Source organism: Ailuropoda melanoleuca, chromosome 17 (assembly GCF_002007445.2).
Source record: "Ailuropoda melanoleuca isolate Jingjing chromosome 17, ASM200744v2, whole genome shotgun sequence".
Classification (NCBI taxonomy): Eukaryota; Metazoa; Chordata; class Mammalia; order Carnivora; family Ursidae; genus Ailuropoda; species Ailuropoda melanoleuca.
Genome location: NC_048234.1, coordinates 2,350,038 through 2,363,716, shown reverse-complemented (window position 1 = coordinate 2,363,716; position 13,679 = coordinate 2,350,038). Strand labels below are relative to the sequence as shown.

The window sequence follows — 13,679 nt, the reverse complement described above, 5'->3', positions numbered from 1 at the left end:
CCGGGGGGGGGGGGATACAACCCCCCCCCCAAATGCCCCGCTGGGGTGGGACGTTCTGGTGGCCCCGGGTTTCCCTGGAGGACGTTTCCATCCCAGCCCGGCAGTGGCGGCCCCCAGGATGTGATCCTGTTCTAGTTAACCTGAATTTCCCGTTTCCTCCCCGCTTCTGGCCCTCCTGTGACCCGGCTTCCTCTCCCTGCCCGCGGGGCAAGGAGAGGCCAGGCCCAACTCTGCCCCTTCCTGGCCTGCCGCCCCAAAAGAGGAAAACAGGCGCAGCACGCAAGCCTGCTCCGGAGCGTGCCCCGACAAGGCTGCGCCACGGTTCTTAAACCATCCTGGGGTCTGGTCCGCAGCCGGCACTACCCAGTGGGGCCCGGACAGCCAGGGATGGGTAGCGGGGTGGTGGCGAGTTCTACCTCTGTTTGCCAGAGCTGGTCCCACCCACCCCCGCCTGCGAATGGGGGGCCCTGCCGGCACCTCCCAACCCCGGGATGGGCTCTAACCCAGTGTCTCTCTCTTTGCAGCTCTTCCCACTGTAAACCAGAGGCCGCCTCGCCGTGCTCCCTCCCTCCGAGTAACCCCAGGCTCCAGGGAGAGCTGCTTCCCCACTACAGCCCCTACCTCCCCCCGGGCTCTCCCACCCCGTACAGCCCTCCCCTGTCGGGGACCCCCATGCCCCTGACCCACCTCTAACCCTGGTGGACATGGACCTCCCAGGAAGGGCTCCCTCCTTCTCTCTTTACCCAGGACGTCCCACCCCAGGCTGCGAACCCTTTAGAACTGTGTTGGACCCCAGTTCAGAGAAGGCCTTGGTATGGTCCCCGTCTCCGCTGACACCTCCCCCCAAAAACAGCACACTTTTTTTTGTAGGACGAACACACTTTTTACAATTAAACCGTGTCTCGGAGTCTTTATTGCCCCGTGTCTGCGCCCCCCTCACGCAGCAGCAGCCAGCAGTCTCCGCTCCCTTCCGCCCGGACCTGCCAGAGCAGGAAGCTCCTCACCCCACCCTGGGGCCCTGCCTGAGTCATTCTCCACCCCCTCCCCGCCCCCCACCCAGCACCGGGGTCCTGGAGACCGTCCCAACCCCAACCAGGTTCGGGGACAGGCGCAGCCCCAGGCCCCCAGCTGCTTCCATTGGCCAGGCTCTGCCCTCTGGGGCCACGGGGAAGTGGGGAGATGGGGAGGGCAGGGCCGACTCCTTCACCCCGGAATACCCGCTGCTGAGCTGAGGACGAGTCTCCGCCAAACACGGTTAAGTGAGTTACTAGTACTTGCGCGGGACAGTGCGAGGTGTCAGCCTGAAAATCCCCACCCCCTTCCCGAGGATCCGCATTCCCACTACAACCCTGGCTCGAGACTTTCACAATCGCAGAGGAATGAAGAACGAGGAGAGGTCCCACCCGCGGACTGGTTCCGGGCGGGAACGACCCTGAGGTGGGGTGGACGCCCGGCGACCCGGAACGCGCTCCCGCAGGCAGCTCAGCCCTACTGCTTTTTCTTCTCGTGCGGGGCCTTTGCGTTCCAGTAGAAGAGCAGCTGCGCAGCGATGAGGCCGTTGCAGAGGGAAGAGACCACAAAGGTTCCAGCCAGGAGGGGGTCGCCGGTCTCCTGCGAGAGCGAGCGGCCCAGGGTCACTTTTGCGCGGAGCCCAGAAAGTGTTCAGAGAAGCAGCGGCCTCCCCGCGGCGGAGCCAGGGCGGGGTGCTCGCGCCCTCTAGAGGGCAGAAGGGGCACTGACCTGAATGGAGGTGAAGATTCTGGCCAAGGAGCCCCCGAAAAGCAGAAAGACGGTGACGGCTGAGAGCTGGCCTGTGTGCCCGTTCTGGTAGTTCGTGGCTGCCTGGAGCAGCTGGGGGAGATGTGGAGAACCTTCGTTCCGTCATCTGAACTCTTCCCGTGTTCCCGTCACACGTCCCATCCCCCTCCGTGCAATACCACCCCCACATCTGCGGCTCCCACTCTGTTCATCCAGTCCTCCCCCCACCCAGCATCCTTCCCGTGCTCCCGGGACTCACCCTCCCCACGACCACCGCAGGCACGTTGGAGGCCTGCAGCAGGGTGACGAGGGCCGGGGGCGTCAGTGGGGAGAGCAGCAGTAGCAGGACCAGCGCATAGCACGCGAGGAAAGTGACACCTGGGGGTCCGGGAGGTAAGCAGTCCTGATGAGCCTCTCCAGACCTCGGGCTGGCCCACGCCGGAAGTCCCAGCAGGGCCCCCGGAGCCACGGCCCACTCTGGGCTAACCCCCAGCACCTTTCACAGTCTGTCCCCTGTAGTGCAGGACCAGGAAGCAGATGGTGACTGTCTGGAACATCAGGAACAGGGCTTCACCCCACGAGCTGCAGAGTCAAGAGTTGGGAGGAAGAAAGACGGGCCTGGAAAGAGGCAGGGAAAGCCTCCATGGCCCGTCTGTCTGGGGCCACGGTTTGCTGATGCCTCCCCCACCCTCCGCAGCCCCGGCCTGATGGACTCCGTCTAGATCCTGGCCATCCTTGGGATGCGCTCCTCCTCCCACCACGTCCACAGAAGATGGCCAGATTTCCAGAAGGGCTGGAGCTTTCCCACCCTTGTACCTGCCTCACCCTAACCCCCCACTAGACGTGTGGACGTTTACCCCTGGGGACCCACGGGCTCCCTCACCTGAAGGGGAAGTTGTTGGTGATGCTGTACACCATGGTCCCCGTCAGTGCCACTAGTTCCAGCATCACCGACTGAAGGCTCAACCCTTCGGCACTCTTGGCTCTCAGGATTTTGAACACCTGCGGCAGCTTGACTGGAGAAGGGAGGAGAAGGGCAGGGGTGAGGAGCCCGCATCCGTCGGGGGCAGAGCGCCACAGCCGCGGAGTGGACTGGGAAGCGTGCTAACTCCACTTCTGGTTAAGGGACCCACCCAGTTTTCTGGCATCCGAGCACTCCACCCTCCTCTCCACCCTCCTCCCAACGGCGGGGAAAGAAGATAAGGTACATACCCAGGAGCGACCCAGCCACAATGCCCAGACCCAGGCCTTTGCTGAGGAGAATCTTGAGGCAGGGGACTGAGAAGAGAAAAAGAAGTAAACAGCACAGACGCCTCTGGAACCCAGTCCAGGGCTAAACGGTTTTCGTGCTGCTGCTTCTTAAGACCCAGATAAACCCACACAAGGAAGCCCGGGCTGTCTGGTGGCAGGTGAAAAAGGCCTGGGCCTTCCTGCTCCAAATCCTATCACTGTCAGCTGGCTTTCCAAAAGAGCCTTTACCATGCGGACTACATCTAAACTTCTTGGTGTGGGGGCGCCAGGGAGGCTGAGTGGATTAACCATCTGCCTGAGGCTCAGGTCAGGATCCCAGGGTCCTGGGATGGAGCCCTGCATCAGGCTGTCTGCTCAGCGGGGCGCCTGTCTCCCTCTCCCTGCGTCTCCCCTTGCTTGTGGTCTCTGTCAAATAAAGATCTTTGAAAAACCCTTCTTGGTGTGACTTACAAGGCTCTCCACTGCTTCCCTGTGTAAAGCTGAGCAATGCCCAGGAGTCCTCCGATCCTTCATTCCCCCCTTCTGAGCAACCCAGGTGGTCCACTGCACGTGTCTTCCCAGTGCAAGGGCAGGTCTCCCGATCCACTCATTCCTGAACCTTTGGACCTGGCCCCCCGCTCAGGGACCTCACGTTATCCTTCAGGGGCTTGCTGCGAAGCCCTGGCCCACACTTTCTCCAGCCCAAGGAGGTCGGCCCAGTGGGAATCATGAATTGGACCCAGTCGTCCGGAACAGACAAGAGCAAGCTGGGCAAGTCTCCCATGGGACCTGGCGTCTGCAGTGGGCTTCGTGTGCACCTGCTGCCTGGCAGACGGACTGCAGGCAAGTCACTCCAGGATTAGAACATGAGCAGACGTGGAGGGCGCAGAAGGCGCCTCTGGAAGTACCGCTGAAGCCTAGATAACTCAGAGGCCTTGAAGCAAGGGTAACCGTGCTCCTCAAGACCTACTGATTTTTTTTTTTCTCAAAAGATTTTGACAGCGAGGGAGCACAAGCAGGAGGAGCTGCAGGCAGAGAGGAGGGAGAAGCAAGCGCTCCGCGGAGCAAGGAGGCCTATGCGGGAATCGATCCCCCGACCCTGGGAGCATGACCTGAACAGAAGGTGAGATGCTTAACCGACGGAGCCACCCAGGTGCCCCAAGGTCTACTGATCTATTGAAGCTTGGACCGATTTGGTCAGATTTTAACTTTGTTTTGTGCAGTTTTAGCCTTCCCATTTTTCCTTTCACAAAGAAGTAGTTCCTCCGCCGCCGGCCAACCCCTCTGCGGCCTCCCGCCCAAATAATGGCGAGCCCCCTCTATGGAGGCCGATACACTTCCGCCCCGTCCGGACTGACTTCCGCCCGGCTCGGCAAGGCGGGGGTCGCCGCCGCCGCCTCGCCCACAGTCCCGCACCACTGATGGCCCGAGGGCGCTCAAGCAGAACTTTGATAGGATGCTGGATAAAGCTCACCGTGAAGCAAGTCCCACTGGACGAAAATTTGGTCGTAGCATTTCTCAGGTAAGAGAAGCGGCACCAGCGCCCGTTTGAGAGGACCGTCTGTCTCGGCCGCCATATTGCAAAAGTAGCTTCCGCCCGTCTCTCCAAGCCGCCATTGACCGACGCTGCGCATGCGCGCTCTGGGCCCTCCGCCCTCCTCTTCCCCGCTCTTTCTTACGCCACCCCACCTTCAGCGGCGTGAAATAGGTCTCGTCCAGAGATCACGTTTCGGAAGCACCCGCCCTGTTCGAATTTTACGGAGTGGTAATGCTGTGCGCCTGCGCGGTTCCGCCTCTCGCGCCTTTGTTTATGCTTCCAGTTCGGAGGCAACCCTGAGCCTCCTGCCTTTCTCCGCGCCTCCTGTGCGGCGCCATCTTGTCTTCCCCAGGCCGCCCCCACATTGTTCGAAGTTGAGAGAGAAGGAACATGAGTCTCCGGAAGGGCGTTGGGTGGGGGCGCCGTGGCTCCCCATCTCCTGTTGTCTCGGAGTCTCCAGAGGGAAGGGCGCCGGCGGGGGCAGGACAGCCTGCGCCAGGCAGCCCTCCGCAGCCCTCCGGGGCGCCGAGGTGCACGCAGGCCCGTCCGTGTTCCTCCCTCCCCCGGCTCGCGCTGGGCCCTGGCGGTTGTGTGCGCCCGCAGCTGCCGGGCCGGCCGGTGAAGCAGAGGCGGCGGCGGTGGCGAAAGCGAGCCTCTGGGCCCGACGGTTCCCTCCCACCCCTCCGGCCCCTGCGCCTTGTGCGGCCACATGCCGAGCGAGCACATCAGGGAGGCCCCGGACCCAGCAGCTCCCCTGGGGAAAGGCCAGCGTGGACCGTCCTCCGCCACTGTGGAGCGATGCCTCCCCCCCACCCCCCCGCAATGGGACCCCAGCTCCCAGCCATCCCGGTGGAGGCGGGCCTGGCCGTCACGCCCCGGCGTCCCGGCGCCCGCTCCAAAGACCACGCTGTCGAGCAGCCCTTATTTGCCACAGTCAGCAAGATCACATGAGATCCGGGGAGGCGGTGGTGGGGCTGCCTGCAGTGGGGTGGGTCTCCGGACTACAGGGCCCCTGAAGCTGGAAGGGCCCCATCCTGGCTGCCGGGCGATCGCACTGTGGCCCTACTGTAAAGCGGGGCAACTGTCCTGGGGCGGCCACCCACTCCCACTAGGTACACCCCACAGCGGCGGGCCCAGGCTGGAGGGATGCTGTTGCTGGGGGAGCAGAGAGGATGACTGTGGGTGGAGGTCAGAGTGCCCACTGCTGCCACAGCTGCGAAAGGAGCATCCCTGGTGCGGTGAGGGTTTGTTTAATCGGCGTGTTCACCCAGCCCTGGACATGGTGGGCGGGGCAGAGCGTTCCTGTTGTTAAGGAGCTCCCGCACAGCCTTTGGAAAGGAAATGACACAGGTGTGACGTTCCCAGCCACACTCATTGGCCATTGGTACCTGCCTCACCTATGATTGTGAAACTGGTTTTGAGGGCAGGGGGCACTGGAGCAGCCAGAGGGCCGGGAAGAAGAGGCAGAAGGGGGGCAAGGCAGATGCGACACCAGCTGTGCCAGGGTTTGGGGGATGAACGCATGAGAGCAGGTGGTCCCACATGATGGTTCCATCCCTCTCCTCCCACTGCCTGGCTCCCTGAGACTCAACCATGGACAGCACAAAAAGGCATGTGACCGACACACAGCTTTTAATCCTGGCGAGAAGAACAGGGAAAACCGAGGACAGAGGTTCAGGCAGGGCCGGGGGAGGAGAAACGTGTCACGTTTAATGAGCATCTTTCCCCTCCATCCTTTCCCCTACTTTTTTTCTTTAAGACGGAGAGGGAAGGTAACTTTGTTTCTGAGTCGGTTGAGTGGTGAGAAAGGAGGGCCCCGTGGTGTCACCTGGTGTTGGGACAGATGCTCAGAGGGCCTGGTAGGTGGGTGAGCGTCTCCGGACGACGCAGAATGTGACCAGCACCAGGGTGAGGAGGCCGAGCGAGATCAAGCCGATGATGAGGGCCAGCAGGTTGAATTGGTCGCTGGGACAAGAGAAACCTGGCAGAGAGGGAGGGCCGGCAGCCATCAAGGTGGGGGCCGCCCCGGCGGGAGAAGGGAGGAAGGCGTGGGGGGCATGTGGGGAAGTGGGAGATTGGCGAGGAGCTCCCCATGAAGACTGAGCAGTAAATAAAAGGGGAGAAGGGCCGAGTCTTGCAGAGGAAGTAGGACAGTTGCCTTAGAGCGACTACAAGCCTGAGACAGGAAGGAACGTTCTCGAGGTGTAGGAAGGGAGGAGGGAAGGAAGAGGTCCTACTTGGCCCGAAGGCCCCTGAAGGGGGCAGCTGAGCGGCCTGTAGCTTCAGATGGAGGAGGTCCAGGCGCAGAGCTGGTGCCAGAAGGACGCTTGCGTTTCTGCAGCTGAAGCTCCGGCCCAGGGGCGCTTGGAGAGCTCGAAGGGATGAATTCTGACCCGAGAACGTCCACTCTGGAAGAGCGAGGAAGGGTCAGCTCTCTGTCCCTGTGCCCGCCCCCGGCTTCGGTCCCTTTAGGAGCCCAGACGTCCAGGGCAAAGCGGCGAGAGGGCAGGTCACTCACGCGCTGCCTGCGGGAAGGACACGTTGTACTCCAGGGCCAGGTAGTTCAGGTAGACGGCGCCCTGCCGCGGCTCCTGGGGACATGACCAGAAAGGCTCAGGGTGGCGGGATGGGGACAGGCAGGGGCTAGGAGTCAGGAGCGCAGCAAGGGATTGGAGGGAGGAGGGCACGCGGAGGGTGGGGGATGGGGGTGAAGTACCTGCTCGAATCCGAAGCTGAGCCGCCCGAAGGGGAATGAGAGAAGCAGGTGGGGGTGGGCGCCCTCACAGCCCCCCTGGGGCTTGGTTTTGTTGGGGTTCAGAACGGAGATGCCCCAGGCCTGTAGAAGTGAAAATGAGTTTTGTAAGAACACAGTTGTGCCATCCAAGGTTCCCTGTGTCCTTCAGCCCCACCCTGCGTGTCCCCTTCTCTCCCCTTTCCTTCTCCACCCTGCGTGTCCCCTTGGAACTGCAGCGGTGGCCTCGCTCCCTTGCCCCTCACGTCCGCCCCCCCAACTCCTGGCTTTACCTTTCCTCCACCCTGGGTTGGGTACCCAACTCCAATCCGAATCTGGGCTTGGAGCCGAACGCAGGGCTGGGAACCATTAGTCCAAGTGTAGTCTCCTATGGCTTCCTGGGGCCCTGGGCTGGGACTCGGCGGGGGTGGCGGCGGGGGGTGGCGGCGGCCCTGGGTGGGGGGAGCTGGTGGAGGCGTTCGGGCTGGTGGCGGTGCTGTTGCTCGTTGTGGGATGAACTGTGGTGTTTCCGTGACTGGGGGTGGTCGGGGGCTTGTGAGTGGCTGTCATGGGCTCATGGCTGGTGGCACCTGCGGTGGTGGTTCTGGGGCTCGTGGTCCCAGGGCTTGCCGTGCTTTCTGTAGCTGTCGGGGTCACCGTGAAGGATGGTAGCAGAGTGGCTGACTTTTTATGAGGACAGTCGTTCCCTGTCCCCTGGGCTTCCAGCAGAGGAAAAGACTGGTTAGCAGCCCGCGGGCAGGCTGTGCTCGGGGCACCCTCCCCTCAGGCCTTTCTCCTTACCTGCCAGCAGCCCCAGCGAGGCCCCCAAGAATAGCGCGGCCAGCCTCATGCCAGATCAGCCTCGGGGCGGTTCTGGCTGCCCAGAGGCTCGCTCAAGCCTATTCCCTCTGCCTGCCTTTGGAAAAGGAGGAATTAAGCTTTTGACTTCCGGTAACCGAGACAGTCCGCCCCCAGCCTGACTCAGGCACCTCAGCCCCAGCCACCAACCCCTTAGTCATTGAACTTTGTCAGTGAGGGGATTGCCCTGGCTTCCCAAGTGGGAGCCACCAGCCTCCAAAACGTCACATGTAGATGGGAGTTTGGGGGCAGTTGATCCTTGGGGATCAGTTGTGTCTACAGGGGATTAGAGCCAGTGGGGAAACCACACCCCCCCCCGTTCTCCAGAAATAGTGTGTTCAGGGGGTTGTAATTTTCTGTTCTTTTCCCGGCTACCACTTCCTCTTGGCCGAGACACGTGAGGTGCTTATGATGGTGCTTGCGTCCAGCCGGTCAGAGCAGGTCATGGTGTAGCCAGTGATGTGCCCACTCCGTGGTCAGAAGGGAGGTGGGGGAAAGCAACCCAAGGGCAATTTGGAAGGGTAACTACTAGCTGGGGGGGGGGGGCAGCCGGAGATGTGCCCAGTAACAGGTGGGAGGGAAGGGGAGGCAAGAAATGAGAAGCCCAAACAGGCAGTTTGCAAGTCATTTTATTCAGAATTTTGTGTTTTGTTTCCTGAATCAATAAATACTATACAAAACAATGTAAAAACGGCTACCATGTTCTCTCCCCTGCTCCCCCCACCTGGGGACGACCCCCTGGGCCACTGAACTCAGGGATTCTCCAGATTTGGTCCAGCAAATGAGGCTGAGTGACACTACGGCCCCCTGAACCCTTCTCAGAGGCATTCAGCTGGGGCGGGGGAGAGCCTCTGGGGTTTGGAGGTTGACTAGGTTATGGAGACGGATTAGTGTTTTTGGGAGAAGAGACGGCGCCTGGAGCAAGAGCCTGCCCCAAAGAAAAGGGGGTCTCAAATGTTCACGGTTCCTTCTTTTGCCTCAAAAAGTGACATTTATTCAAAGAAAAAAAAAAAAGAAAAAAAATGACAAGATGTCCATCCCTTGGCTCCCTTCCCTCCCCCCTCCTGCTCCGCTTCAGCCCCCCAGACTGAACCCTGGGAAGGGCAGATAGCAGGACAGCCCCTCAGATGAGGTCAGCAACATTGAGGGGCATCTCCTCAATGGAGGTGTTGTAGAAGGTCTCGATGTCTCGAAGAGTCCTCTTGTCTTCTTCTGTCACCATGTTAATGGCCACACCCTTACGGCCAAATCGTCCGCCACGACCAATTCTGGTGGAAAACAAGGACACCTCAGTGTGAGGGACGATAAAAGGAAAGGGAGGGGGAAATGAAAGTTTTTAAGCTCAGGGCATGTTGTGGGAACATTCCCGATCTGTACTTACCTGTGGATATAGTTTTCCCTGTTGGTGGGAAGGTCATAGTTGATGACTAAAGAAACCTGCTGCACATCAATGCCTCTGGCCTGGGTCGGGGGAGAGGACATGTGAGCACGAGACCGAGGAGGGGACGCGATCAGCGCCAGGGGGGACCGCAGCGCGTGTAGGCAGCCAAAGGCAGGCAAAGGAGACAGACACACCCTCTCCCCCGTAACCTGAGGCATGCCGGATCTTATTCCAAGCTGCTACTTTCCTGAAGGGGGCACGGGCAGGCCCCTTGGAGAGGGAATCACCTTGGATTGCCCCTCCTCCTTCCCGCCTCCCCCTACTCACCAGCAGGTCCGTGGTAATCAGTACTCTGCTAGAGCCCGAGCGGAACTCCCTCATGATCACGTCTCGTTCCTTTTGGTCCATATCTCCGTGCTAGAGCGGGAACAGAGGGGAGGCCGTTGTCAGGGCACGCGGTGCTGAGCGGCAGCTGTAAGGCGCGCGGACACACCGCTGCCGGGGACAAGGCGGAGAGCACGCACCATGGCGGACACGGTGAAGTCTCGGGCGTGCATCTTCTCAGTGAGCCAGTCCACCTTCCTTCGGGTGTTTATGAAGATGACCGCCTGCGTGATGGTCAGGGTCTCGTACAAGTCGCACAGCGTGTCCAGCTTCCACTCCTGGGAGGGGGGAGGGGAGACCAGTCAGGGGCTCTATCCGACCCACCCCCGCCGGCCCGCCTCCGGTCCCGGGCCCCACCTCTCGCTCCACGTTGATGTAGAACTGGCGGATACCCTCCAGGGTCAGCTCCTCCTTCTTGACCAGGATCCGGATGGGGTCCCTCATGAACTTCTTGGTCACCTCGAGCACGTCGGAAGGCATCGTGGCGGACAGCAAAACCACCTAACAGGAAAAAGCGGCCTCGGTGGGGGGCCCTCCACGATGCCTGCCCCCCGCTCCCGCCCCCGCTCCATTCCCCCAAGCACACCACAGTCTACAGAGAACTCCTCGGCTCCAGTCATACACGTCTCTCGCACCTGGGTGTTGCTGTTGAGCTTCTGGAATATGTCATAGATCTGGTCCTTGAAGCCGCGGCTTAACATCTCATCCGCTTCGTCCAGCACGAACATCTTGATGTATTTGGGAGCTACGGGAGAGACGCCGGCAGGCGGGGGTTAGGGAACTAAGAAACGGGACTGCAGCTGCCCGGTAAAGAACGGCAAAGGGACGAGAGGTCTACTCTCAGAAGACGAAGGCTGATCCTTTGCCCACGACTCCCACGCTGGGCCCGCTGGCAGCCCTGGAAAGCAGAACGCCCCCCAGGGCTGAGGGGACACGGAAGCCGGGCTCAGATGACACGCATGGGTTCATCACAGAGCAACCGTCCCGCAGGCACGCCGGCGTCGTGGAGGAGCGCAGGGCGCTGGGGAGACTCACACAGGTATCTCCGGTTCAGCATGTCAAACACGCGCCCCGGGGTGCCCACGATGATATGCGGGGCCTCCATCTGTAGCTTCTGCACCTCGGCGCGCACATTGGTCCCCCCGATGCAGGCGTGGCAGGAGGCACCCATGTAATCTCCTAATGCCATGACGACCTTCTGTATCTAGACCCAAAAATAGTACTCTTACGTTAGCTACGACCATGCCAGGCCCCGTACAGAACGGTTCTGGTGTAACGCTCTCCCACCCCGACATGCACCATTCAACTCCCTTTCCAGGCAAGAATGCTAAGATCGAACTGCAGCAAGTGGCAGGCTCGGGATCGGAGCTCGAGGCTCCTGCGAACACAAGACTTCGCAACAGCCGCCCTTTCTCAAAGCCGCCGACAACCCGTTTTCTTTGATCTCATAGCAGTTTTGTCAACAGAATGCCATGTACCTGGGTCCTCCTGAACTCCCGCCACAGACTTGGGCCAGGAGAGAGGTCCACTCTTTAAAAAAAGCCTCTGCTTTGCTTGCAGTGCCTTACCTCTGTTCACCAAGTTAGCACAGAATCATCCTGACTTTTCCACAAAACTTTTCTACTTGAGACTAGCGTTTCTGACCCTTTCTCCAAAACCCGGAGAAGATCACGAGGGTTTCGTGTGTCCCAGGCATCGAGCTGGGATGAACACGTGCGCTTTGCCCCGGCGGATACAAGAGCATCACCACCGCCAACATGTCTCTCTGCCCACTGCCCGGGGTTGTTCACAGAACAGCTGCCAAACTTGCCCGGCCAGCCAGGCTCCACCTCGTAAGCCTTTTCATTTGACTCAGGAAATGGGTGGAGAAAATAATGCTTTTGTTTGGGTAAGAAAGGGCTTATAATTAACCCTAACAAGCCTTCAGAGATCCGGAAGTCCTCAGCTCATCTTCTCTACATGGTGGTCCCTTTCTTTCCCGAGCTTCAGTTCTGCCAAGCTGGTGGTCCTTGGGCTCCATCCCACTGGGGCCATTGTCTCTGGGGAGCACGCCTCTCCAGGCTCTTTTGATTATGTTAATAGTTTCTAAAGCAGTCCTTCGAGGGAGAAGGGAAGATGCTACATGCTCACCTGCTGAGCCAACTCTCTAGTGGGTGCCAGGACCAAGGCCTGCGTAGCCTTTAGATCCAATTCAATCTGTTGCAGAATCGATATGGCAAAAGTGGCTGTTTTCCCAGTCCCAGATTGGGCTTGAGCGATCACATCATAACCTAAACAGATGAGCAAAAATTTGCCGTGAGAGCACATACCTTTCAGAATAGACGTTCAAGGATCAATCAATAAGCACCCAATAGAGCTACGTAGCAAACATCAAGTGCTTCACACACTTTACCCCATCACAATGTAGGACCCATGTGGAACAATCTGGAAGCAGGTCAGATTAACTTAGTACTGCACAAAATTGGCCTAGAAACACAGGTATAAAGAGCAATTACGACCTGGCTAAAATAGTACCTTACTGAAATTAAACCAGCAAATCCATGTATCCAGGGCATGAACCAGGCACCGGCACAGACCAAAAGCCAAGCTGGGATAAACAAGGAGTTGCTTTATCCCTGACTGATATGAGACAAGCACCACCAACCAGGTGCCACTCTACCCAGATCAGGGACAGTCCAGAACTTGTCCGGGGGCTGAGGATTCTTACCCTTGATACAAGGAAGAATGGCTCGCTGCTGGATGGCAGAAGGCTTCTCAAAACCATAGGCGTAGATGCCACGGAGAAGGGACTCAGAGAGGTTCATGTCATCAAAGCTGTCCACAATCTCATTCCAGTTACTCTGTAGGATACAGAGACATTCCAGTGGTAGGAGAGACAAGGCTGTGTTCTAGCACCAGATAGCCGGACCTTGTACCCGCACCAGAGCCCCCCACCTCTCCTCCGTCCAGGGAAGCCAGCTGGCCCTACAAGGTCTGGGAAATCACCAGAAGGGGCCAGTCCACTCGTAAAATCGGAGACTAGACAGGATAGAAGAAAGAACTCGAATAATAAGTGGCTTCACACACTCCAGGACAGATATTTTGAACGTATCACCGAAAAGGACTTGGTGGGGGGGGGGGTGGAGAAAGAATCTACTCGGCAGGCAGGCAACCATCACTCCCGAAGACACTGCCTTTCCCAGAGAGGAGGGACAATGGCGTAGGGGGGCAGGCTCACCTCGATGACTCCTTCGGGCTCCATCCCATCGGGGCCATTGTCTCTGGATCTGTTGGTTTAAAGCACAAGCACGCCAACTGAGACGCGTTAGAAATCCTCCCAGCAGCTGACGGCCCTGCACGATGCCATCGGCCTCCACTCCCCCAGCTGAGCCCGCCAGCTCCCCGAGAATACAGCCCTTTCTCTACCACCGAGTCAGGCCCCTGCCCCCGGCAAGCTGCAAGGAACGCCGTCGCGCTCCCGGGGCCCGGAGGGGGTCCGCGCCGCCGGGCCCACGTGTCCCGGGCCGGGGCCGCTCCGAGCCAGAGCGCGTGCGCCTCCCCCCCGCGGCCCCGGCGCGCCGGAAGTCCCGCCCCTCACCTCCCAACTGCGAGGGGAGGACATCCCCTTCCCCCCACGTCACTCCGCCCGCGCCCTCCCCCACCCCCTCCAGCCCGTCTCCCCGCCTCGCGGTGCCCGGATGTGGGAGGCCGCGGGCGGTGGCGGCCTCGCGCACAATGAGCCCCGCCGAGCTAGCGAAGGGGGAGATTGCACAACACTCAGAAGCCAAGCGGGCTGGGGGAGGGGAGCCCCTCGGGCCGCC

General features: G+C 60.1%; 4 protein-coding genes and 3 non-coding genes across 8 annotated transcripts in view; 1 reads left to right on the top strand and 6 right to left on the bottom strand.

The window, feature by feature from the left end:
* Nucleotides 1–751, top strand: part of SOX15 (SRY-box transcription factor 15) — a 2,917-nt gene extending 2,166 nt beyond the window's left edge. Inside the window, exon 2 of the mRNA XM_019805114.2 lies at nucleotides 525–751. Within this exon, the coding sequence (XP_019660673.2) occupies nucleotides 525–693 (169 nt within the window). The 3' untranslated portion in view covers nucleotides 694–751. The remainder of the gene's footprint in view (nucleotides 1–524) is intronic.
* A 130-nt stretch (nucleotides 752–881) lies between these two features.
* Nucleotides 882–4,620, bottom strand: MPDU1 (mannose-P-dolichol utilization defect 1). Of its 2 annotated transcripts, XM_002924432.4 has the most exons (7): nucleotides 4,463–4,620; nucleotides 2,971–3,036; nucleotides 2,642–2,774; nucleotides 2,255–2,340; nucleotides 2,018–2,136; nucleotides 1,741–1,851; nucleotides 882–1,611 (listed from the first exon to the last, which is right to left on the bottom strand). In XM_002924432.4, the coding sequence occupies exons 1-7, from the start codon at nucleotides 4,563–4,565 to the stop codon at nucleotides 1,489–1,491; spliced, it is 741 nt and encodes a 246-aa protein (XP_002924478.2). In that variant the 5' UTR covers nucleotides 4,566–4,620; the 3' UTR covers nucleotides 882–1,488. The 2 variants fall into 2 exon arrangements, with proteins under 2 accessions (XP_002924478.2, XP_034503297.1); XM_034647406.1 differs by lacking the exon at nucleotides 2,971–3,036 and having other exon boundaries at nucleotides 4,463–4,614.
* Nucleotides 4,621–6,147: 1,527 nt separating this feature from the next.
* CD68 (CD68 molecule) lies at nucleotides 6,148–8,628 on the bottom strand. Its single transcript, XM_002924431.4, is given in 7 exon segments — nucleotides 6,148–6,506; nucleotides 6,763–6,933; nucleotides 7,044–7,116; nucleotides 7,242–7,361; nucleotides 7,550–7,709; nucleotides 7,711–7,975; nucleotides 8,058–8,628. Coding segments are annotated over 7 exon segments (972 nt in total). The 5' UTR covers nucleotides 8,107–8,628; the 3' UTR covers nucleotides 6,148–6,372.
* A 98-nt stretch (nucleotides 8,629–8,726) lies between these two features.
* Nucleotides 8,727–13,679, bottom strand: part of EIF4A1 (eukaryotic translation initiation factor 4A1) — a 5,872-nt gene continuing 919 nt past the window's right edge. The window contains exons 2-11 of the mRNA XM_002924430.4: nucleotides 13,097–13,145; nucleotides 12,587–12,719; nucleotides 12,010–12,149; nucleotides 10,915–11,083; nucleotides 10,515–10,624; nucleotides 10,237–10,380; nucleotides 10,020–10,157; nucleotides 9,823–9,912; nucleotides 9,496–9,575; nucleotides 8,727–9,382 (exon numbers count right to left, since the gene is read on the bottom strand). Of these exons, the coding sequence (XP_002924476.1) occupies nucleotides 9,238–9,382; nucleotides 9,496–9,575; nucleotides 9,823–9,912; nucleotides 10,020–10,157; nucleotides 10,237–10,380; nucleotides 10,515–10,624; nucleotides 10,915–11,083; nucleotides 12,010–12,149; nucleotides 12,587–12,719; nucleotides 13,097–13,145 (1,198 nt within the window). The 3' untranslated portion in view covers nucleotides 8,727–9,237. The remainder of the gene's footprint in view (nucleotides 9,383–9,495; nucleotides 9,576–9,822; nucleotides 9,913–10,019; nucleotides 10,158–10,236; nucleotides 10,381–10,514; nucleotides 10,625–10,914; nucleotides 11,084–12,009; nucleotides 12,150–12,586; nucleotides 12,720–13,096; nucleotides 13,146–13,679) is intronic.
* LOC117797054 lies at nucleotides 9,649–9,789 on the bottom strand. The gene has a single exon (XR_004621862.1). It is a non-coding gene; the product is annotated as a small nucleolar RNA SNORA67 (small nucleolar RNA).
* On the bottom strand, nucleotides 10,716–10,856 carry LOC117797064. The gene has a single exon (XR_004621872.1). It is a non-coding gene; the product is annotated as a small nucleolar RNA SNORD10 (small nucleolar RNA).
* LOC117797060 lies at nucleotides 12,418–12,552 on the bottom strand. Its single transcript, XR_004621868.1, has one exon. It is a non-coding gene; the product is annotated as a small nucleolar RNA SNORA48 (small nucleolar RNA).